This window comes from Hippopotamus amphibius, chromosome 2 (genome assembly GCF_030028045.1).
Source record: "Hippopotamus amphibius kiboko isolate mHipAmp2 chromosome 2, mHipAmp2.hap2, whole genome shotgun sequence".
NCBI lineage: Eukaryota > Metazoa > Chordata > Mammalia > Artiodactyla > Hippopotamidae > Hippopotamus > Hippopotamus amphibius.
Window position 1 is genome coordinate 128,666,032 of NC_080187.1, and position 26,154 is coordinate 128,692,185.

General features: G+C 34.6%; 2 protein-coding genes across 5 annotated transcripts in view; one reads left to right on the forward strand and one right to left on the reverse strand.

Moving 5' to 3' along the window:
• The window catches only part of CENPP (centromere protein P), a 226,384-nt gene that overhangs the window by 143,446 nt on the left and 56,784 nt on the right, over window positions 1-26,154 (reverse strand). For all 3 annotated transcript variants that reach the window (XM_057722502.1, XM_057722504.1, XM_057722503.1), the window contains one exon: window positions 20,330-20,426. In XM_057722502.1, coding sequence (XP_057578485.1) covers window positions 20,330-20,426 — 97 coding nt within the window. The remainder of the gene's footprint in view (window positions 1-20,329; window positions 20,427-26,154) is intronic.
• Window positions 1,012-16,480, forward strand: OGN (osteoglycin). Of its 2 annotated transcripts, none has more exons than XM_057722505.1 (7): window positions 1,012-1,108; window positions 1,852-2,380; window positions 3,783-3,879; window positions 10,174-10,332; window positions 12,370-12,572; window positions 14,487-14,582; window positions 15,386-16,480. In XM_057722505.1, exons 2-7 carry the CDS (start codon window positions 2,207-2,209, stop codon window positions 15,554-15,556), a joined length of 900 nt encoding a protein of 299 aa, XP_057578488.1. In that variant the 5' UTR covers window positions 1,012-1,108; window positions 1,852-2,206; the 3' UTR covers window positions 15,557-16,480. The 2 variants fall into 2 exon arrangements, with proteins under 2 accessions (XP_057578488.1, XP_057578489.1); XM_057722506.1 differs by having other exon boundaries at window positions 2,132-2,380.

Sequence of the window (26,154 nt, forward strand, 5' to 3'; positions counted from 1 at the left end):
TGCCACACAACAGAAAACAAATCAATATCTGCTTTTCATTATTAGATATTTTCAAAGACTTTAAAGCCCTAAAATTGACTATATCAACCAAAACCAGAGAATATCACAACTAAATTTAAAATAATTCACATTCAAATAAAAACATGAGTATTTAAGTCTTAGTTTATCCAAGCTTTAATTCGAAAAGCTCTAAAGCCAATTTTGAACAGAAAACAGAGTATCTTTCACTTTCTACTTTTTAATAAAATAATTATCCATATCCATATTTATTGAATTTTTACTTTGAGGAGAAAGAAATGTTACCTTGATTGTTAAAAGTACCAAAGAATGATAAAATTAAAACAGATCTTTAAAGATGTTCACATAGTTATCTAAATACCACTTTAACTTAAAAAAAAATCAAATTTAATATTAAAATAAATACCGTTTCCTTCATTTAGTAAACAAAAATATCTTTTACTATCAAACCCCAAATTATAAATAAAATTTATTTTTAAGAAGCTAACTCTGACACTTTAGTTTTTATTATATGTAACAAAATAAAGGGGAGGCGAGCCCCAAAGGACTAAACTAAAAAACAGTTTGTGCTAAAACTAATTTCTATACTGGAAATTTTTTGGCTATATTATACTAATTAAAGTACTAGAACAACATTTTTGCTCCTCATAAAATTAAGAGCACAGATTATGCTTTAGTTTGGTGTTTTATTTCATGTTTCATCTCCTGGGAAAGCATTAAAATGAAAAGCATGGTTTTTAAACTATGTCATCTTCATGAACTAATATTCGCAAAAACATGAGTATGTATTACACAAGGTAAAAATAACACAAGTTTATGGTAATCAGTAGAAGCAATCTGAGTACAGCAGTTACAAATATTTTGAGCACAGTTCTCTAGTGCAACACACTACATTTCACCCTAGAGAAAGAATGCTGGCAAAGATCTTTACCACATGGAAACTGCTTTTAAAGCTGTTGGGCCCTGAAATTCTATTCAGCAGTTTGAAATCAATCCACAGCTTTTCTCATTCACCCTCCCACTTGGGGATAATGCAAGCCATGATCATCTATTGAGGAAAACCACAAAAAACTTCAAAACAGCTACAACGGTAGGCTCTTTTTCACGTATTATTTTAAATATCATTTGTTAAAATGTGACATCTAACAATCTTAGTAAATGTAAAGGCCATCTTTAATTTTTTTAAGTTTCAGTTATCTTGAACAATTATTTTTTTAACAAGCACCTAAGTATATATCATTGGATAACTTTAATGTCCACTCAGGCAAGAACAGGGTGCTGCAAAGGTCATAAAACCATGTTACTCTTAATTTTAAACCACTGATTTTTGACAAACTGGTATCTACAATGCACCAGCAACTTTCAGTGATTCTGTCTGAGGTTACTTAAGAAAAAGGGTAAAATATGAACCACCAGATAAAATCCAGTAGTGAGCCTAAAAGAATCTTTCCTATTTCATTCCCTCTAAATCTTTGATTAAAGTTTTGATTAAAGTTCTGTATTTTTTCTAGTCTGCAATATTATGTTTGCATTTTTCGTAGTTTAAATTTTAAAATAAATGCTATTAACTAAAAGAAATTATATCTATAAAGATTATAAAACTAAGAAAATTTAAATTATGGCTTTTCCAATATTCTGTACCACCTAAAAGTAAGTGTTAATGACTACTTTTCATAATGCTAAAGTTTAAATTTTAAAACTGTTCCTGGAACTTGTTTCTGCTCATACCGATACAAATCAAGAGTTCTTATAAAGTAGCAAAGTTGAAATATGATATTTTTAACTCACATGAGACAGAATCATGGGTCTTCATTTTAACTGTTTATATTACAGGTATTCTAAGAGGACTTCAATTGCGTACAAGTACCTTTGCTCAAGGCACCTAACTATTAAAAAACTGAAATTATCAACATTGCTTGGATTTTTGATAGAAAAAGAAAACCATTTTCTGAAACCATTTTTCAGAATGTTACCGATATATAAAAACTTTTAGCATCTAATTAAAGATCACTAAGGGTTAAATACTTGTTCTCTGGCCCCTACTGCGTACACCCTGCCAAAAGTCCTCTAAGCTTTTAAATATTGCTTAGATGGTCTGCGTTTTTATTTCCAGGGAAAGAGAGAGTATTGTCCCACAGTCAGCAGGCCACTAGCTTATTAACTTCCAATCACCTTAATTTTTGCTAAAATGAAGACTCTGCAATCTACACTTCTCCTGCTCCTGTTTGTGCCTCTGGTAAAGCCAGCACCACCATCTCAGCAAGATTCACGCATTATCTATGATTATGGAACAGATAATTTTGAAGAAACCTTATTTAGCCAAGATTATGAGGATAAATCCCTGGATGGAAAAAGTATTAAGGTATTTTATTTCAACTCTAAATTTAACTTCTAAAATAGTCGCCCATTTAAATGCATGTTTTTGTTTTTTCTGAATGTGTCTGATAAGGCAAGGGGAAAGGAAAAGCACTTTCAACGATTCAAAATAATTCAAAATAACTGTCCCTAAGATTATATTTTTAAAGTATGCATGCTTCCCAAATTAATAAATAGATGCTATGATAACCAAACAATATCTATAGCAACCAACACTGAAAATTTAAGGAAAATTAAAATTTAAAACATAAAATTTAAGGAAAATTAAACTTTAAGATGATCTCTGACTAGTTGATGTTTATAATGTTAAGTAATCTTACATAATATCCTATATATGCATGTTAAAATAAAATAGGAGAAATGTGTATTAGGAGAAATAAAAATGAATCACCAGCTTAAGGTTTATTGTTTTAGGAAGAAGTGGTTCAAGGAAATAAATAGAAGAGTACTGCTTATTTTGAACCTACAGCATTTCACAATAATTCACATATGTTAACTACACAGTATCAAAAAATGAAAACTACTTAATATGGAGCTTAATTTTTAATCGGTTTCAACAATTTAGACTCTTTCATTTTACCAAGTAACTGTAACTGTCATTGTCTACAAGTAAGACTTTCATACCACATCTTTCATATTCTACTTGTACGGGAGCTAAGTAATTACTTGTGGTTTTACTGGCACACAGAAATGAATACTGGGAAAGGAAAAAGTTAATACAGCACATAAGTATATGTTGCCTGCCTACCGTGTGCCTGTATGTGTGTCTCTCTCTTACACGCACACACACACACACACATACAGAAATGGAAAATGAGAAATGCAGCCACATATATAACAATGTTGATTGCTTCAAAAGTTCTCCACTATAAATAAGATGACAAAGATTTTAAGAGTGAACAGTTATAACTGCTTTTTTCTTTTTTTTTTTAGTACAGATGAGCATATGTGAACACTATAGTTTCTTTCAGTGGAGTTGGTTACTATGCTAGTGTTATTATTATCACATATATATAATATAGGTGTATACAGTTATAGCTTAAGAAAAAAAAGGCCCATCATAACAAGTTGTTGGCTCACATGGCTGATTTGAATCTATCAATCAGTTTAAAGAATACTTTCAAAATCTCCTGGTCCCTAAAAAGTAGTGAGTAAAAAGTTCTCTGCTTCTTATCTTTACATTGCTTTAGAAGTCTCTCTATCTTAATACAAATGCAGGGGCCAAGGTATTTATGGAGTAGAGTTCAACCGCACTTAATAGGCAAATGGAGAGTGGAAGGGCTGTTCAACCAGAACACTTACGCGACAATGTTGTCTGTAATCCCTCAGTGTTACAGTCCAAATCGGTCTCTATCACACCTGATAATAAATGTTTATTTTTCCAATAGGAAAAAGAAACTATGATAATAATACCCGATGAGCAGAGTTTCCAATTACAAAAAGATGCACGTATAACACCATCACCCCCCAAGAAAGAAAGCGATGGTAAGTATGAATACCCTATCGTCAAACCTTTTTAAAGGAGCTTTAAAAAACAGCTTATAATGGAACTTTATTCCTGATAGTAGTCAAAAATTGCATCAGGATATGGTAAATCCAAACAGCGGAATTTTATCTCCAATGATAAAGTCAAACAGGTATATTGTGAGTTTTTATCATTTGCCAACCCACGTTATGAGTGAGAAACATGGAATAGGAACATTCAAGAACAGCCAAACTTTAGTCTAAGCTTAGCCTCTACAAAGTGTGTGCTTCTGTCTATATGAATCAATTCGAGAAATACTTGTTAAACACCAATTATTTGCAAATACTATGTAGCCTGAGGATAAAGTAAATAAAATATAATTCTTGCCTATAAGAAATTCGTAGAAGAGAGAGATGGTTATATACATAAATAAATATAATGTTCTTTTCAGTTAAAACAACATAAAACATCAAATAACAAATCACAAAGTCCTACTTACTAGTTTCTATTTGGTTTATTCTTGCTCTATCACAGAACATTACTTCACTTGACAATATGAAAAAAATCACACACTAATCTCTATATTGCTACAATAAAATTAAAGTGGACAAAACAGAAAATATATCTTAAGAAATTTGAGAATTATCATGGTGAAAATAAACCTGAAGAAATGGAAATACATTCCTTGCTCTTGAATAGGATGATTTACTATCACAAAGATGTCAGTTCTCCCTAAATTTACAATAGTGAACTTCTTTAAAGAGCTGGTAAGGTTGATCCTCAAGTTCAGAAGGAAAATCAAACCTGCATGAAATCACCTATCAGAACATACTTTAAAGTCTCCACACTTAAAACAAGTGTAATACTGGGGCATGAATGAAAGTCCACAGACAGAAATACATGTAGAAATTTAGTAAATAATAAAGGTAGCATATTTAATCACTGAAGCAAAGATGATATTTTAAAAACTTGGGGCTAGGGCTTTCTAGGTGGCACAGTGGTTGAGAATCCCCCTGCCAATGCAGGAGACACGGTTCGATCCCTGCTCCGGGAAGGTCCCACATGCCGCGGAGCAACTAGCCCATGCACCACAACTATTGAGCCTGAGCTTTAGAGCCTGTGAGCCACAACTATTGAGCCCATGTGCTGCAACTACTGAAGCCCATGCGCCTAGAGCCTGTGCTCTGCAACAAGAGAAGCCACGGCAATGAGGAGACCGCACACCACAACGAAGAGTAGCCCCTACTCACTGCAACTAAAAAAGAAAGCCCGCGCACAGCAAAAAAGACCCAACACAGCCAATAAAATAAATAAATAAATTTAAAAACAAAAACAAAAACTTGGGGCTAGGACAACAAGTAGTCAACTGAAAAGGGATACAATTAGATCCCTATCTTACACAGAAAAACTCCAAATAAGTTAGGGTCTAAATGTAAAAAGTGAAACCATACAAATAGTAGAAGATAAGCTGGGTGTGGAGTATCTCAAAATCCAGAGATGATAATAGAAAAGATCAATAAATTTGACTCCATAAATGAAACATTTGCATGGCAAAAACCATTATAAATAAAGCCAAAGACAACTGAACAGTGAGAAAAATATCTGTAATATATATCACTGATAAAGAGTTAATATCTCTAATTTATAAAGAACAAGTAAAAATCCAGGAAAAAGAAATTGATTAAAATCCATTTGAAAAATGGGCAAGAGATATAAACAGACAATTCACAAAATTATATAAAACATAAAAGATGTTCAATATCACATGTAAGTTTAAATTACGTTGAGATAAAGTTTTTTAACCTATCTGACAAATATATTAATATATTCCACTGGCAAAACTGCAGCATATCAGACCCTGATATACATTGCTGGTGGTAAGGCAAATTGGTAGAATGGACAGAAATTTGATAATATCTAATGAAACCTAATACACATTTACTTTGTGAACCAGCAATTGACTTCTAGGAATTTACCCTAAAGACATACCTCCAAAAGTAAGAAAATACATACGTAAAATCTCTGAAGCATTGCTTGCAACTGCAAAATATTGGAAACAACCTAATTATCCATACATTGAAGAGTGGCTGAATAAAGTATGGTACATCCACCCAGGGGAATACTATGCAGTTGTAAAAATGAATGAGGATGAGCTCTATAACTAATATGGAGTGATTTCCAGAAGAGATTATGTGAAAAAAACCAAAGTGCAAAAAGAGTATCTACAGTATGCTGTCTTTCACCTAAGAATGAAGGGGATGTAAGAGAATATACATACATCAGCTCACTTCTGTGAAAAGAAATTCAAGAAGGGTAATTAAAAATCTGAGACTAGTTACCTATAGGTTACAGATGGGACTAGGGGTGGAAAGGAGGAGGAGATGGGAACTAGGGGTACTGGGAGAAGGTGGTAGAACTTCTCTGAGTATACACTTTTTGTGTAGATCTGATTTCAGAATGTTATATTCACATAAGCAAACAAATACACTTATAAATAAACCAACAAGGATAAGATAAAAAGAACCCAAATTGTCAAACAGAAAAACAGAAACTTAATTGCATTTCAAATCAATAACACTACAGGGGAAAAGATCTAATCAAAGTAACCCTTAAACACAGTATTTTGACTGTATACTGTCAGGCTAAAAACAAAATAGGCAAATACTAAAATTCCAATGGGTAGGTTTGTTTTCCATAGTATTATAGGCTAGCAAAAATGAAACTACATAATGTGTGTTCTAGGACTGAGCAAAGTAAATACACAGTGGATCATGAGAGCCAGGTTTCTCACTGTCAGAGAAGGATGTTACAAATATGGTAAGGGGCAAGGCTAGAATGAACACTGTGGAGATGGAGTGGAATGGAGTGAAATGAAAGGTATCAGCATCAACTCCTCGTCTGTATACAGAGATACAGAAATAGATATAGATGGGTTTGCCTCCCTGTATGAGTGTCTAAGTGTATATATGCATGTGGTGTGTTTATGTTTTCATATGAGTATATGGTGCATATATACATGTACATATGTATGTCTACATGTGTGTACATGTGTATTATTATGTCCATGTCTATATACATATAACTGTGCATATGGATGTATATTATATATGAAGAGAGAGCCAAATAAAAATGCATATATTTCCCAGCCCTCTTTGCTGAAAGAGCCCAGAAGCAATGATATTCCAGTAGCAACGAGCACATCCACACCCAAATCTTGGTTTCTAAATACCATTCTGCACTAAAAGGGACCAATACTCTTTGAAGTAATAGCTGATTTCAGGCCTGGGGCAGGGAAAGGGCAAAATTGGTCTGGGATATCTTAGCATGCCAGAAAATAAGTTCTCAAAGAATAGTGGGGACATTTAATTTTTTTAATTAATCAAAATATTAAAAATACATAGGTATAAATGTGTAAAAGATGTACAAGACCAGTTCACTGAAATCCAGACAATAATGCTGAGAGAAATTTTAAAAGATCTAAATATATGGATAGATACATTGTATTCAAGGACCAGAAGACTCAGTATCATTAAGATGTCAATTTTTCCCAAATTCATCTGCAGATTCACTGCAATCTCAACTAAAATCCTAGCAGGCTTTTTGAAATTAACAAACTGACTCTAAAATTTATATGAAAATGCAAAGAACCTAGGAGAATCATAACATATTGAAGAAGAATAAAGCTGGAAAAGTTACACTACCTGATATCAAGATTTATTATAAAGCTGGAAGAATTAAGACTTATGGTTTTAGCATAAAAATAAATAGATCAAGAGAACAGAATAGAGTCCAGAAATACACTTACACAATATGGTCAACTTGTTTCTTACAATGATGCAATGCAAGTCAATGGGGAAAGGATAATCTTTTCAAAAAATGGTGCTGAAAGAATCAGATAGATATAGGAAATAAGAAAAAAATGAACTTTGACCCTTCCTGACATCATATATAAAAAATTCAAAATAGACTCGATACCTAAATATAAAGAGCTTAAACTATACAACTTTTAAAAGAAAACATAGGATAAAAATTTAGTGGTTGGAAAAGATTTGCTTAAATACAGCACAAAAAGCATGAACTATAAAGGGATCAATTATTATTCATTAAAATAAAAAATGTTTGCTCTTTTTTTTTTTTTGGCCGCACCTTGCGGCATGTTGGGACCAGGGGTCAAACATGCACCCCCTGCAGTGGAAACGTGGAGTTTTAACCACCATACTGCCTGGGAAGTCCGCAAATGTTTACTCTTCATGAGACATTATAAGAAAATAAAGAGACAAGCCAAAGACTGGAGGAAACATTTACAAAACATAAATCTGACAAATGACTTATATCTACAAAATATACTTTTAGAATTCAAAAATAATAATACAAGCCCATTAAAAAAAAAGCAAAAAATATGAATAGACACTTCACCACAAAAAAATATTTGGATGGCAAATAAGTACATAAAAAGATGCTTAGTACATTAGTTATTAGGAAAATATAAATTAAAACACAAGATACCACAGTAAACCTTACTTGAAAGGCTAAAATAAAAAAGTCCAACCACACATACCAAATGTTGATAAGAATGTGGAGCAACTGGAACTTTCATTGCTAACGAGGATGTAAAATGGCACAACCACTTTGGAAAACAGTTTAGGACTTTCTTCAAAAGGTAAAATATATATGTATAATAAGACCCAGCCATTCTACTCTTAGATATTTATCCTAGAGAAATGAAAGCATTAAATCCACACATAAATGTTCATAGCAGCTTTCTCTGAAATAGCCAAAAACTGGAAACAATCCGAATGTTCGTAAGAGATGACTGTATAAACTGTGTTTATTGACACAGTGGAATAAATCAGAATGAACTCAGTAACAAACAGGAACAAATTACTGATACGTGTAAAAATAGGTGAATCTCAAAATAATTACGCAGAGTGAAAGAAACCAGACAAAAGAGTATATACTGCATGATTCTTTTGAAACAAAACTTTCAAAAATGCAAACTAACATATAATGACAGAAAGGAGATTAGTGGTTGCTGGGAGGGAGAAATTACCAAAGGTCATGAGGAAACTTTTGGAGTGATGGATATGTTAATTATCTTGATTGTGTGAGGGTTTCAAATATATATGTCCAAACTTATAAATTATACAAATCAAATATGTGCAACTTATTGTATATCACTGAACCATAAGAAGGCTGTGGGAGGATAAAACAGAGTTTAAGACTGACTAATCTGTGACAACTTGATTATCAAAATAAATAAGACAGTAATGTATTATGACCCATGGGGTGAGGAATTCATAAATTCATACTGACAGAAATAAACAAGAAGGGAATGTTCCACCTTATATCAGAATGCCAGCTAACAATGTAGAAGAAAATGATGGAATTAGAAAATCATTATTTGGCAATTATCCTAGTGATAAATGATTCAAGTAAGAATCTTCAACAGATGATAAAACTAGAGGGTGAAAGTCTGATGACAAACCTGATATTTAGAATCTCAAAGTACTTCTCTAGAAGGTACTTATTAACTACAAAGTGAAAACTGGTAACTTTACTAAGACCCACAGCAGACACCAACTGAACCAAGTGACCAAAGACAGCATCATAGGAATGAGACAGATACATGACACTGAGGATGCAACTTTATTTCCATGGCATTCCTGTCCAAAAATGAGGAAACTCATATAAACCATAATTGAAAGACATTCTGCAAAATAAATACCTTGAAAATAAAATTTTCTAAAAATTCAAAAATTTCCCAAACAGTAAATGGTATGAAAAACAAAGACTAAGGAACTGATCCAGGTTGAAGGAAATGAAAGACGCATGACAAGTAACGCAATGAATGACACAGGGTGCGATGGGGATTCTAACAGTGTCCTTGATGACTCCAATTTTTACGCTCATAGTTTGCTTATTTAACTAAGTGGTTTCTAAGCTCACTAGAAATGTGTTTGCACCACTCAGGTGATAAATCAAGCTTATATTTACCTTAAGTCCTGCTTTATGATTTTTGATATTCAAATGAAGAAATGTAACTCAATCAGTTCAGCAATTAAGCGATCACTGTTAAAATGGACAGGAGAATAAGAGACTGTGGATTACAGAATTTAAAATACAATTCTGGTGAGTTATCAGATACAATACAGATCACTAGCTATCACGGCCATAACATCTTTCCTGTTATCATCCATAATTCTGTAAAGTTATCTTTTCAAATTAGTAATAACATTCATGACAGCAAGAATTTTAACACTGGAGGTCATATATTTTTAAACTACTGATTTTTGCAATTTTGTTTCCCCATTTAGAAATGCCCACATGCCTGTTGTGTGTTTGTTTAAGTGGCTCTGTATACTGTGAAGAAGTTGACATTGATGCTGTACCACCCTTGCCAAAGGAATCAGCCTATCTTTATGCACGATTCAACAAAATTAAAAAGTTGACTGCCAAAGATTTTGCAGACATACGTAAGTTAATTTTAAATAAGATACTGGTGTTAACTCATGTTAGTATTTAACTCATATAAACACAAGTTTCCAGGTACCCGTGGCCTATCACACGTAAGGTAGTGACTGTTGGAGTATTTTAAGTATCCACCACACTTCATAAAAATCCACTGGTGTGCTGGTGAATCTCCTTTCCATTCAGATGTTCCCTGTCATCTTTTTTTACTGGTGACTTCAGAGTCTATGTTGACAGCCCATCTAACATATGGACAACCATATATTCTCAACCCCAATATTTCAGGACCCATTTATCTCAGCCAGTCAGCAGTACAAATATAATCAGGATATTTCTCCAATGACAATGTTTTATTTTCTACCTTCACTATAAAAACATAGAAACTGCTTTTTTTTTTTTTTACTTTACGCATGGTTCTTAAATCTAGCTGCATATTAAAGTATTTTTGAGACAAGGTCCTAGTCCCCAGAGGTTCTAATTTAGGTCTCTAAATTTAGAGGTCCAGGTATTGTCATTAACCACAACCATACTCCTCAGATGATTCTAATATGGAAATAGTGGTGAGAGCAGTGCCATTTAACTCCTTCCCAGGTCTTTAAAAATCTTGGACTTCTAGTGTCCAAACAGCTGCCAGGAGGGTGCTGCCATGAGCACACCAAAATCCCCTACGTCCGCAGCATCAAGTCCAAGTACTAGTCTGTCCGATCACTAATCCGTCATAAATTTTCTAGATTCCATTGTTGTCAAGGGCTTCTGAAGAAAGTCACATGAAGAAACACACACTGGTCCCACCACACATTTACAAGATTAACGATAACTGAATTCATGCTGTCACTGGTAGCTCCAAACTGACTGAATACAGTTGTTTCTCATTATTTGTGGCTTCCATGTATTCAAACTCACCTCCTTGATAAAATTTATTTATAACCCCAAAATCAATACTTCTGGCACTTTCACGGTCATTTGCAGAAATGTGCACAGTGGCAAAAAACCTGAGCCATCCAGGATAGGCTGAAGGAGATGCTCCGCCCTTTGTTTCAGCTTTTATACTGTAAACAAGTATCCTGCTTACAGTCTACTTAGTGCCACATTTTCACATTTTTGTGCTTTTTGCTGTTTAAAATGCTCCCTAAGTATTAAGTATAGTGCTGAAGAGCTGTCTAGTGTTCCTAACTGCAAGAAGGCTGTACTGTGCCTTACAGAGAAAACACGTTAGGTAATCTTTACTTAAGTGTGAGTTACAGTGCTGATGGCTGAGTTCAATGTTAATGTATCAATAATGTATTCTGAATAAGATGTCTTTAAAAAGAAACACATAAAATTTTCCACTGATTGGTTGATGAAAATGTGTGAGGAAAGGCTTGAACCCTGTATGCTCCCTAGGAGCAATGGTTCCACATTCACTGATTCAGCGTTTGCGTCGACTTTATTGATATGACTACCTTGAATAGTAAGAAGCAACCATATTGCCTAATCATCCCAGACGGAAAAAAGTGATGCACACAAAAACACACACTGAATTTCTCTATCTCTTAGTGCGCACCACATTAACAAATTAGGGAACATTGTTGTCTTTTTTCGTTGTTAAGCAATAAGGCACGGAGGGATTAAGTAATATACCCACAATCACACTGCAACAGGCTGGCAAAAAATCCAAAAATATTTACGTGATTCTATTCAATCAGATGTAATGCTTACTTTCCACACTTTGCAACAAAGAATTTCTTTCAAACTCCTTGAACATTAAGGGATTCAAACAAAAAAGGATGGAAGAACTCTATTAACTTTAAGTTCCCTTCCAAACCTGAGATTCTAGAACTCCAGTGAGAAAGACCATCAGTGTCAAGCGCAGAATAGATGCTCAGTATTCATTCAATAAAACTTACTGAGCTACTAATTGTAGAAGCTCTCCTAGGCACTAAAAATAAAAGACGTTTGAATGACTTGTTAAACAAATGCTTTTCCTCAGTCCAGACAATTAAGAATTTAACTTCATATATTTTTAAAAATTTTTCTTATATTTTGTGTATTTTTCCTTCAAGCTAACTTAAGACGACTTGATTTTACGGGAAATTTGATTGAAGATATAGAAGATGGTACTTTTTCAAAACTTTCTCTGTTAGAAGAACTTACACTAGCTGATAATCAACTACTGAAACTTCCAGTTCTCCCTCCCAAGCTTACTTTATTTAATGCAAAATACAACAAAATCAAGAGTAGAGGAATCAAAGCAAATGCATTCAAAGTAAGTATTTTACAGTATGACTGTATGACTGAGCATAATATAATATCAGTTACACAGCCAATAATAACATGATAAAAGAAAAAGAAACTATGGTCTAGAATTTTGTTTTAAAACTATTTTAATGTAATAAATGAAGACATTATTTACATAATAGTGATACTATCAGGCTTATTCAGTTTAGCTTATGACTGTACCTCACTTAAAATACCTTAATCTTATTTCATGGGACTACCTGGGGTCACATCTTTTCCCCTTGTTCACACAGCAAATATTTATACAGACAAGGTTTGTGCCATGAAGTCATGGCACCAACAATCTACAAAACCTCAAAATGGGAGTGTTCCTGCGTTTCTTTTTCCTTACAATATTAGTAATTTACAAACACCAGAAAAAATCATGTTCTAAAGTAAACACTGAATTTTATTTTTAATACTTAAAAGCATTAGACCATAGAATTCTGTAGGTAGACATCCTTTTGAATTCCATGATGGCACCTAACACAAAATTTTGTATGTAGTAAAAATTACATACATTTCTTAATTTAGGAATTCAAGAAAATAAATGCACAGGTAAAGGGAAGGTGATTTACTCTGATTTAGGTAGCCAGGTGGTCTCAAAATGCACCGTCTACAGAGAATCAGTCACCTCAGCCCAGGATTTCTATAGCTCTGATGTACTCACTCCCAGTCCTGGAAGAAACCCCGGATAAAAAGATGAGACTAGCGCGCTACTGCTGGCAACAGAAGACCTCGTTCAAAAGGAAGGTCTGCAGCTCCTTAGGACAGCTCCTAGCAGTTCCTCAGAAGTTAAGAGACTCTTAGGGGACTTTTAAAAACCGGACTCACTTTAAAAACAAAAAAAATTTGGAGATATGCAATTTGAGCAGGTAAACCTTTGAGTAACTGGCATGTTAAAGACCTAGAGGAGCTGATCAACATTTCACAAAAAGAATGTTTGAATATTTTGGATTTTACACATGGATTACAGAAAGGATTCATGACAAGTTGGCATGAAAATGATAAATTCAGCTATTTCCTCGTTTTGCATAAGGTCCTAGGCTGCCAAAGCCACTGGTAAAATCAGGTTACTCTAATCCATGTAAAGAGACCAACTGGGGAAGACAGGAGCTTGGTGGCCATATGGTGGACTGTAGGATGCTTAAGAAAGGATTAAAATAACAGCAAATTAATTCTAAAGAAAAAACAAAAAAAATTACCAAATTCTGCCACAGGATAGATTATCAAAGGTAAGGTAAAAGATTATTGTCAGGGGAAACTACATCTTGAAATCATATTATAAAATTATACACAATAATGGGTTACTGATCCTGAAGAGTAATCCGACGTAGAGCCCCTTAGAGGGTTAAAAAAAATCATACCCAGCTACATATTTAATAAACTGCTTTTGGAGACATCTTACTAACAGATACACACATCTCTTACGAATGTTCATTTTACTACAAATTGGTGGAGCTGAAACGGAAAGTTCTGGAGGTTCAAAAGAGGTTACGGCAGTACCAGGATCCAAATACAATCCTGCATAAGAATTAACCTGCTCCCAAGACAAATTTAAAGGGCCCCAGAAATTGGTGTGAGGGCTGAGGCTGGATATGAGTAGGTATTCAGTGGTGAGATGAGTGGACACATGTGTGTATGCATCAGGATGCTCTACTGCCCTTCAAAAAGGACCAAAAAAACACCAGCCACCACCACCACCAACAAAAAAACAAAACAAAAAAATCCCACCAAACCTAAAACTACCATACCAATGATTAATAGTACTGATAAGTGTCTATTATCTATATCTATATGTTTATACATATGTACATGTATGTGTGTATATAGCACACACGAATCATGTGAAGAAATGCAATGACCTCAATAACACTCAAGCAAAAGCACCTTTTCTTTACAGAAATTGAATAAACTCTCCTTTCTCTACTTGGACCACAATGCCCTGGAATCTGTGCCTCTTAACTTACCGGAGAGTCTGCGTGTAATTCATCTTCAGGTATGATTGCTCCTTTCACAATATCTGACTTTAATTCAAATTATTATGGGTCAATCTTACAATTCATTAGGAAGCTTACTTATTCACACATAAATTTTGACCATCAAAATTATTACTATTTAGCCAATGATCTCTCCTGCCCAGAAGCCCCAGTTCTAACCAGAGCACAACCAAAGGACCAGTAACAGTAGGTGTGAGATCTGCTCTTATAGTAGGGTTTGTCTCCAGGTGTGCACTTGGCATCTCCTAGTTAATCTGACATGTGGATTTGAAGTTAGGGGACACTAAGACCTGTGGTTTATGTTTCTTTCTCCAAATAGCAGTAAACACTTGCTTTTGGAGACTTCCCAGCTGACTTTATTGTCCAACATCAACTTAGGGTAACAGAAAAGTGAAGAGGGAATAAAAGTAAACTAAAAGTGGTCTTTCACCAACACAAGAATTTCCATTTGTTCTTTTTACTTCTTTAAAGTATATTTAAGGAAACCCATTCTGAGCTGACACTCTGGAATAGTATACTTATCCCAGCTACTATAATTTTGTTTATACTCAGAAATTTATGTTATATGGCTTTTACTCTTAGAAATAGCAAGTAGTCTGCTTTTGCAAAGTAATACTGTAGACTTTAAAAAGGGAGGCTCAAATTGCTCAGAGAGGGTTTTTATTACCATGAAGATAGATACACAGTATGTACAATATTTTAAAAATCAATTTTGAGATAAAATATTCTGTGAGATCTCAGTACACCGAATACAAAAGAATGATTTTGGGTTTCTAAACAATTTTTCCCTTTTATTTTCCAGTTTAACAACATAACTTCAATTACAGATGATACATTCTGCAAGGCTAATGACACCAGTTATATTCGGGACCGCATTGAAGAGATACGCTTGGAGGGCAACCCCATCATCCTGGGAAAACATCCCAACAGTTTTATCTGCTTAAAAAGATTGCCTGTAGGGTCATACATTTAACTACTATCAATGCAGCATATAAGCTAAAGTACACAGATACTTACAATCTGTCTCAACAATGTCTAAAAGAGCATAAATATTTAATATTAATTTTGTATCCTACTATGAAGGAACTTATGTTTTAAGCAAGGATGTTCAAAAAACCTTACATATAACAAGTAAAAAGTAAGACTGAATCTCTAAGTTCAAAACAAAGTAATGTGAAAATATTTGAACAGCATTACAAAATCCCTGTAGCTTATACTAGACTACCATTTTAAAAGGTATATTTATATAAATACCCAAATTTAAGAAGTATTATGAAGTGAGAGGATAGGTCTAAGAAACTTTCAACTGTTTGTCTTTCCTGGCTTCTACTGTCCCTAAAACATTTAAAGCATATGTTCTAAAAACTTTGAAAAGCTAAATATTTCTAGGGATCTCTTACTTTTCTTTTATGATTCATACATTATTCATTATGAAGTAGGAACTCTGTTTTCTTCTATTACGGCAGCTACTATATTTTTACTTAGCCTCAGAAATAGGCTATAGTCTCATACCTAGGCAAAACTTTCCAAATAAAGCATAATTTTACTCTCTGATAAAAAGCTAGTATGGTAATGTTCCTTTATTCTGCTTTGTGGTCACACAATTAAAGGCTTTAGAAAAATAGTACAAAATTTTCTTTAATCTAAATATTAACATTCTAAGTCCACCATAAAACATTTTAGGAAGCCAAGCACATCAAAATCAGTATGTTTATTAAAAAAACCTGAAAGTGCATCCTGTTTCTCAGAGCACAGCCATAAAGTTCTCCACTGTAAAGGCTTTCAATTATGATACATACTGCAACATATTTTCTTTTTACACTATAGGAATGAGAATCTCATCAATAAAGTTGTCCACATGTAAGACATGAAAACAAAGTGAATTCTGTGGTGTTAACTACTGCACACCACCTTCCCAACCACCCATACACATCTATGTTCTTGAAAACAGACCATACATTCACAAGAAAGCATCTCAGTAACATTTTCTAAAGACCCATGATTAACTATGTTTAAAGATACGAATTCATCTCCAATCTAATGATGATGCAATGCTGCCAGATTAAAGTTCCTAAAATTACGTTCCTTTTACACAAACGCCACTCAAAAGTCTTCGTTTCCACACTGCTTTGGGGTTGCATATAAAATTATCAGTGCTTTAGAAACAAGAGTCTGAACTGTGTATATAAAATTTACCAACACTGTTTCCAACATAAATATTAGAATCAAGTTGGTCTCTGTATACTATTCCCAGAACAAACACGATTGGTATTTTTTCATTTGCTTCTCTTTCTTCCATACCTAGAAGGACCTCCTGTTTTTCAGTTTTCCCATATGTCAAGGTTGACCCCAAGAGGAAATTTTTTTCACTAAAATACCTGTGATCTCTTAAGGCCACAATAATTACTGCTATAACACTTATTAACGCATTTACTGATTTTATTTTGGAAACTGACAATAATAACTATTATACTGCTTTCTCATTTTGTGTGTGTGTCTCATTTCTCTGTGACTGAAAGCTCACTGAGCGCACTGAAAACATCCAACATTCCCTTTATGCATTCAAAGTGCCTAGCATAATAGTGTGCTCATCTAAATTGAATATACAGTAAATAGTGCAAAATAAAATTCATTTAAACAGAAGGGCTCTGTTTTATTCATAAAAATAGAGTATTTAAACTATCACAATCTTGAATAAATCAATACATGTAAATTACAACTTTATCTGGAAAAATAAACACAACAAAGGATTCCTGAGTGGTGGAACCAACACTGGGGAAAGAGGTCAGTGGAGACTTCCTTCCCATTACCAGACGTCAGAATAATAATGTATTCCTATGTTCTTTACATTACTAAAAGAGAAAAAGCACCATAAAATAACTCTCAAATTTTAGAGAATTTAAAAGCCAGTGGTTTATATAAAATAGCAATTAGGAAAGAGCAGTGGTTAAAAGGTCTGAATTACGGAATTATCTTAAAAAATATTTTTGAGACTTCTAGATAAGAAGATATGAACCTAGGTACCTGACAACCTTATATATATCCTTGAGACACAAATAAAATAACGAAAGTAAAAAAGATATGCTGACCCCCATTATCTTAAATAGATATTGCTTCATTCTTGACACCGATAATGAAAGAAACAGAGGATTAAAATTAAAAATATTTTACCCCTACAAACATCCCTGAAAGAAACTAAAGAAGATATGCATAAATGGAAAGACATTTTGTGTTCATGAATGGAAGACTGAATAGTTAATAATGTCAACACTACCCAAAACAACATACAGATTCAAAGTAATCCCTATCAAACTCCTAGTGACATTTTTTGAAGAACTGGAAAAGGACAGATGTACAGACTAAAAGAACAGAACAGTAAGCCCAGAAACAAACCTTTGTATATACAGTCAAATGATGTTTGACAAATGTGTCAAGACCACTCAGGAAAGGACAGTCTCTTCAGCAAGTGGTGCTAGGAAAACTGGATGTCCACATGTATATGAATGAAGCTGGACTGTTAGCTTACAACATATACAAAAATTAATTCAAACTGGATTAAACACTTAAGAGCTAAACTGTAAAACTCTTAGGAAAAAATAAAGAGAAAAATTCTTTATGACATTGAATTTTGCAATGATTTTCTGGATATGACACCAAAACTCAGGCTACAAAATAAAAAAAAAGTAAACTGGACTTCATCAAAATTAAAAATTTCTATGCACTGAAGGACACTATCAAGAGAATGAAAAGGCAATTCAGTGAATGGGAGAAATATTTGCCAATCATATATCTGATGAGGGAAATATATAAAGAACTCCTACAACTCAACAACAAAAGGGGGAAAAGGACTTGAATAGACATTTCTCCAAAGGAGATATACAAATGGCCAATTAGCACATGAAAAGATAAAGTCACTAATCATTAAAGAGGGAAATGCAAATCAAAGCCAGAAAGAGATACCAATTCACACCCAATAGGTTGGCTACAACAAAATGCAACAAAAACAAAGCAAAAACCCAGACAATGTTGGCAAGGAGTGAAGAAACTGGAAGCCTCATGCACTGCTGTTGGGAGTGTAAAATGGTGCAAGCCACTATGGAAAAGAATATGCAGTTCTTCAAAAGATGAAACACAGAATTACTACACAATCCAGCAATTCCACTTACAGGTATATACTTAAAAGAATTGAAACAGGGATTCGAATAGCTATTTGTACACTAATGGCCAGAGAAGGACTATTCACAATAGCCAAAAGGTGAAAACAACCAAGTGTCCATCAAATGAGTGAATAAACAAAGTGTGGTGAACACATACAATGGAATATTATCCAGCCTTAAAAAGGAATGAAATTCTGGCACATGCTACAACATGGATGAACCCGAGGACATTATGCTAAGTGAAACAAGCCAGGCATAAAGAACAAATTTTATGATTCTGCTTAAACAAGATACTTAGTCAAATTCATAGAAACGGAAAATAGAATGGTGGTTCCCAGAACTGGGGGGAGGGAGGAATAGCAAACTGGCGTTTAATGGGGACAGAGTTTCAGTTTGGGATAATTAAAACGTTCTGTAGGTAAATACTGCTGATGGTTGCACAACAACGTGACTGTTTCTTTCCATTCCAGTAACCTTGTCACCAGCAAAGACCAGCTCAAAGAAGCACATCATCGTCTATAGGAAAAACACACCCATTATACTTCTATACTTGCCTTAAAAGCACCTAGAGGAAATCAGTTTAAAAATGGGACTGGTGCTCACATTTCCCACAACCCGTTCTAATGTATAAGTAAATGGCCACATTAGGCAGTTCATCACCATAACTGCCAACATCCTCCTCAATCATTACTGTGTTTCACGGATTCTGAAGAAGAGCTATGTAACTGTTCTGGTGCAAGAGCACCTGCCAGTAAACAACATAAGCATGAGAACTCCTCAAGGGACCACAGTACACGCATAGAACAGGTACCGACACGCCTCGTTCTAAAGAAGATCTTACGCCTGACAGATTTTATTAGCTCAACCAAATAAAATGCAAATAATGACGGCAATGATGATGAAAAACATCCAAAATAAATGCAAGTTAGTGCCGGTCATAAAACACAACAGTTGTGACTCAGGATTTTGAGGGCACCTGAACCTAGAGATATTATTTACGTTAACTCTTTCAGAACTGGTTTCTGTGTGGATCACTGATGTCAATAATTTGATACTATCCAACTAAGTAGGACCTGGAGGATTGCCATGCAGCCAAATATAATTCTAGTTATAACAATAAACAAAGGGAATTTAAAAAATCTTTGACTGTCTCTGTATCAGACCTAAGAAGCATTACTTTGCAAGAATCAGATTTCAATATTTAAACTTGAAATATACAATAAATAAGAAGCTCAAAATACAGAGTGTGGCTCAGGAAGTGAAGGTTATACTGTGATGTTACGAGGCTGCTATGCCTATATTCTTTATTAGCATTTGGCATTTTACTTCAAGCATCCTTGGTAGATTAATTTTTCAAAATGTGAATTGTAAAATAAAGAAGACTATAACTGTTCTTCTTTCAACATAAATGGTTCACTGACTTGTACAGAAGCATTCCTCCTTCATTTATTCCAAATAATTGCAAATTCCAGAAGCCAATAAACACATTTTCTATTGTTTGAACACTTTAAGAATGTTTTCGTAATCCCCCAAATTAACATCGGCTTCACTTTCCATATTTGTTTAAATTAAAAGACTTTAGACTCTACCTTGAAACGTTTAAACGTGCGCTTACGATATTCACACCATCCCACAAAGAAGTGCAGGCTTCGGAAAAACATAAACAGATCTCTTCTTTCTTCTACTCTGTAGAAATAAAAGACTCTATGATTAATAAGTATCATTTATTACCATTCATTTAAACCCTTCTCCATCTGGCTTTATCTTATTGTTGCTTTTTATAGATCCAACCCTAAAGCTAAAAAAGTACTTGATATATTTCTATATACTGAACTCTGCCCTTTTCAGTATGTGTCCCTGGGTGATTTCTCAGACTGGAATTCCCTTTTCTCCATCTTCAAATATTTAAATCCTACCCATCTTTCAAGATATCACACAAATGCCACATTCTCCTTGATATCTCATTTGATGACCTGTGGTATAATAAAGAATACATCTGGTCTTTGTCACTGGTTCCTAGCACAGAGCTTCAAACACTCTTGGAATTCCTGAGTAACAAGAGTGCCTTTTTTTATGCTAATAAGGTGACTCAGGATGGTCCCTAGGTAGCCTCAGGATGAGGACTGGTCACCAGAAAGACCAACCACATGATTAAAAGGCTGGAACTCTGGGCCCACCAGTCCTCCAGGGAAGAGAGGGGAGCTGGAGGAGTTAAATCATACTGCCAATCATTTAATCAATGATGCCTATGTAAGGTAACACCAATAAAACTTCTGGAGAGCAAGACTCAGTGGCACTTCCAGGTTCATGAACACACTGATGTGCTAGGAGGCAAGATGCATGTTATTCATTTAATCATTCATTCAATAAATGACTGTGGGAGTAGAGTTCCCATTCTAGTCATGAATGGGTAAGAACATTCTACCTGAACGCTCCCATTAATTGCAATTTAGGAACATGGAAATAACACATAAAGCAAATATTGGAAGATTCTGAAATGTGGACAGAAGAAGGCAACATGGGTAGAGACTTCAGGAATTAAGGGAACACCAGGTAATGAGTTCCTTGGGGTTTATTTTTACCTCCTGTACATTCCAAGCCAGACGCTAGAGCAGACTGCAATTAAAACAAAAACAAACAAAAAGGCCCAGGGAAAGACTGCTCCTTCTAGCCAGCAGAGGTCATGCAAGATGAGAAGAGTGAAGACACTGGTCTTAGTGATGACTAGTTGGAATTGACGCCAAAAGCTAGGGCAACAAAGCAAAAATAAATAAGGGACTACACCAGACTAAAAAGTTTCTGCACAGTAAAGGAAACCATCAACAAAATGAAAAGGCAACCTGGCGCATGGGACAAAATGTTTGCAAACCATAATATCTGATAGGGGTTAATATGCAAAATATATAAAGAACTCACATAACCCAACAGCAAAAGAACCCAAACAATCAGATAAAATGAGCAGAGGATCTGTATAAAGGCATACCTCAGAGATATTGTAGGTTCAGTTCCGGACCACCACAATAAAGCAAATATTGCAATAAAGCGTGTCACACAGATTTGTTTTTAGTTTCCCGCATATTGAAGTTATGTTTACACTATAGCATTATTTCTTTAAAAAAAAAGTTACATATCTTAATTAAAAAATACTTTAGGAGTGGGGCAGAAACAGGTGAAGTGAACAAACTTCCAGTTATAAAATAAATAAGCCATGGAGATGTTATATACAGCATAAGGAATATGGCCAATAATATTGTAATAACTTCGTATGGAATGGATGGTTACTAGACTTACCATGGGTGATCATTCCATAATGTATGAAAATGTCAAATCACTATGCAGTACACCCAAAACTAACATAATGTTGTATGTCAACTACATTTCAACTTTAAGTTTCTATAAGATATAAATACATTTGCTATATTTTTGGACCCAATCAGTCCATGTCTGATTGAAGACTCCTGAATGTTAAACTGATCTAATGTGCACAATAAAGAAGAAAAAGTTCACAAGAAAAAAAATCACTCTATTGCTAAAAACTGCTATCCATCATCTGAGCATTCAGCAAATCTTTTTGCTGGTGGAGGGTCTCGCCTCGAAATTGATGGATGCTGATGGATGAGGCATGGTTACTAAAAGTTGCTGTGGCTGTGGCAACCACCACCCTTATGCTTCAAATAAGACAATGATAAAGCTTGACCCATCACTTCACTCTTCCTTCCACGAACAATTTCTCTGTAGCAGCAATGCTGTTTATAGCTTTTTACCCAGAACTTCTTTCAAAACTGGAGTCAATTTTCTCAAACCCTGACACTGCTTTATCAACCAGGTTTATGTCATAGCCTAAATCCTTCGTTGTCATTTCAACAATCTTCACAGCATCTTCACTAGGAGTAGATTCCATCTCAAGACACCACTTTCTTTTTCCTCATCCATAAGAAGCAACTTCTCAACCATTAAAGTTTTGTCATGAGATTGCAGTAATTCAGTCACATTTTCAGGCTCCACTTCTAATTCCAGGTCTCTTGCTATTTTCACCAAATTTGCAGTTACTTCCTCCACTGAAGTCATGAATCCCTCAAAATCATCCATGAGGGGTAGAATCAACTTCTTCCAAGCTCCTGTTAATGTTGATCTTTTCACCTCTTCCCATGAATCATGAATGTTCTTAAAGGCATCTAGAATGGTGAATCCCTTCCAAGTTTTCAACTGACTTTGCCCAGATTCATCGGAAGAATTCATGATCTATGGCAGCTACAGCCTCATAAAATATATTTCTTAAATGATAAGATTTGAAAGTTAAAATGATTCCTTGATCCATGGGCTGCAAAATGGATGTTGTGTTAGCAGGCATGAAAACAACATTAATCTCACTGTACATCTCCCTCAGAGCTCTTGCGCGGCCAAGTGCGTTGTCAGTGAGCAATATTATTTTGAAAGGAAGCTTGTTTCTAAGCAGTAGTCCCTAAGTGGGCTACAAATATTTAGTAAACTATGTTGTAAACAGATGTGCTGTCATCCAGGCTTTGTTGTTCCATTTATAGAGCACAAGCAGAGTGGACTGAGAGTAATTCTTAAGGGCCCTAGGAACTTCGGAATGATGCATGAACGCTAGCTTCAACTTAAAGTTACCAATGGCATTAGCCCCCAACAAGAGTCAGCCTGTCCTTTGAAGCTTTGAAGCCAGGCATCGACTTCTCCTGTTTAGCTATGAAAGTCCTAGATAATATCTTCTTCCGACATAAGGCTGTTTCATCCACACTGAAAATCTGATGTTTAGTGTAGCCACCTTCATGGATTTTCTCAGCTGTATCTTCTGGATAACTTGCTGCAGCTTCTACATCAGCACTTGCTGCTTCACTTTGCACTATTATGTTATGCAGACAGCTTCTTTCCTTAAACCTCATGAGCCAACCTCTGCTAGCTTCAAGCTTTTCTTCTGTAGCTTCCTTACCTTTCGCAGCCTTTTTCGCAGCCTTCATAGAATTGAAGAAAGTTAGGGCCCTAACTGATCTGGATTAGGCTTTGTTTAAGGAAATGTTGTGACTGGTTTGATCTTCTATCCAGACCACTAAAACTTCCTCCATAGAGCAATAAAGCTTTTCACTTTCTTATTCGTGTGTTCACTAGAATATCACTTCTAATTTCCCTCGATAGATAGACAGATAGATAGATAGATAGATAGATAGATAGATAGATAGAGATACATAGCTCTATCTATCTTTCTTTTTCTTTCTTTCTTTCTATTTATCTATGTGATAGAATATTATTCATCCATAAGAAGAAGGAAATCCTGATATTTGCAACAACATGGATGGATCTTGAGGGCATTATGCTAAGTAAAATAAGTCAGAGACAGAAAGACAAATTCTGTATGATCTCACTTGTATGTGGAATCTAAAAAGCAAACAAACAAAAAACAAACTCAGATGCAGAGAACACACTGGTAGTTGCCAGAGGCAGGGGGTATGAGGTGAGCAAAATGGGTGAAGGTGGTGAAAAGGTACAAACTTCTAGTTATAAAATAAGTCATGGGGATGTAATGTACACCATGGTGACTGTAGCTAATAATACTGGATTGTATATTTGAAAGTTGCTAGAAGAGTAAATGTTAAAAGTTCTTATTAGGGAAAAAAAGTAACTATGTGTGGCTATAGAAAAGGTAAAACTATATGTGTTAACTAGAGTAACTGTAATGATCATTTCACCATATATACATATATCTAGTCATTATATTGTATACATGAAACAAATGTATTATATGTCATATGTTATATGTCATATATGTTATATGTCAACTACACTCCTATAGAAAAAACCCCACAATGTTCAAAATCATGCAATTTAATCTACTGGAGATAATATTAATAAATTTTCTTTTGTGGTTTATTACTTAATAGCAAAAGTTTTCAAAAATTAGGCAATAAAATTTGTGATGCAGTTAAAAAAAAAAAAAAGATGAGATAAGGGAAACCATCCAGTACAGAACCCTAATGCCAAAGAGGCGCTGTGTCCCTAAACCCTCCCAATCCCACCTAGTACTGCTGGTAAGAAGCAAAAGCATAAGCACAGGGATCAAGGAAATAGAACTAAGAGTCCAGAAATAAAATCATACATCTACAGCCACCTATTTTCAACAAGAGAGCCAGAACCATTCAACAGGGGTAAGAACAGTCTCTTCAGAAACTGGTACTGGGAAAACCAGATATCCAAATGCAAAAGGATGGTGTGGCGCCTACTCTGCACCATATGCTCTAAACTTTAAATGGATCAATGACCTAAATATAAAAGCTACAACTATAAATTCTCAGAAGAAAACATAAAGGAAAATATTTGACCTGAGATTTGGCTATGGTTTCTCAAATATGACAATAAAGTCATAAACATCAAAATATAGATAATGTAGACATCATAAAAATTAAAACTGTGCATCAAATGACATTATCAAGAGAGTGAAAAGACAAACTACATAGTGGTATTTGCAAAATATACACCTGATAAGGGTCTAGAACCCAGAATATAGAGAGAACTCTTAAAACTCAACGTAAAAATCATAAAAATGTTGCAACAAGCTATCATGAACATGATTTAAAGAAATACAAAAATAGAAAATATCAACAAAGAAATAAAAGATAAAAAGAAGAACTGAATACTTTAGAACTGCAAAATACAATAACTTAAATACAAATCTCATCAAAAGGGTTCTATAGCAGAATGGACATGGCAGGGGAAAGAAACTTAAAGATACATCAATAGAAAGTAACCAACAGAGAGAAAAAAAGATTGGGGAAAAAAAGGTAAGAGACCCCAGAGAGTTGCGAAATAATAACAAAAGGTTTAATCTTCATGTCATCAGTCTCAGAAGGAGAGCAGAAAGGGTCTAGGACCAAAAAAATATTTGAAGAAATAAGGACTGAGTACTTCCCAAATTTGACTAAAAAAGTATACCTACAGATTCCCAAAGATGTCTAAGCCCAGAGAAATGATGATCACATTTCTAAAAATTAAAGACAAAGAAAGTTCTTGAAAGCAGGCACAAAGAAATGAGGCCTTACAAATGCAGGAACAATGATTTGAATAACTATTTCTCATCAAAAACCATGGAGGCCAGAAGCAAGTGGCACAACACTTTTTAAGTGCTGAAAGATTATAGAACTGTCAAACTAGAATTCTGTATCCAGAAAGAATCTTCCTCAGGAATGAAAGTAAAGACACTCTCACATGAAGAAAATGAAGAAAACTTGCTGCCAGAGCCAACGTTCCACTTAGTTTCCTTTAACTCCTTGAGCATATTTTAAACAGTTGATCTAAAGCCCTTGTCTAATAAATCCAAACTCTGGGCTTCCTCGGGGACAGCTTCTATTGACTGATTGCTTTTTTGCCCTGTGCATGGGCCATGCTTTCTTGTTTTGCCTGT

What these genes read in the sequence shown, in the direction of transcription:
- OGN (XM_057722505.1), top strand. Translation starts at nt 2,207, where the DNA reads ATGAAGACTCTGCAATCTACACTTCTCCTGCTCCTGTTTGTGCCTCTG. An exon ending in CCCCAAGAAAGAAAGCGATG is followed by an intron (nt 3,880 to 10,173) that starts GTAAGTATGAAT and finishes TTCCCCATTTAG; the next exon opens with AAATGCCCACATGCCTGTTG. An exon ending in CAAAGATTTTGCAGACATAC is followed by an intron (nt 10,333 to 12,369) that starts GTAAGTTAATTT and finishes TTTTCCTTCAAG; the next exon opens with CTAACTTAAGACGACTTGAT.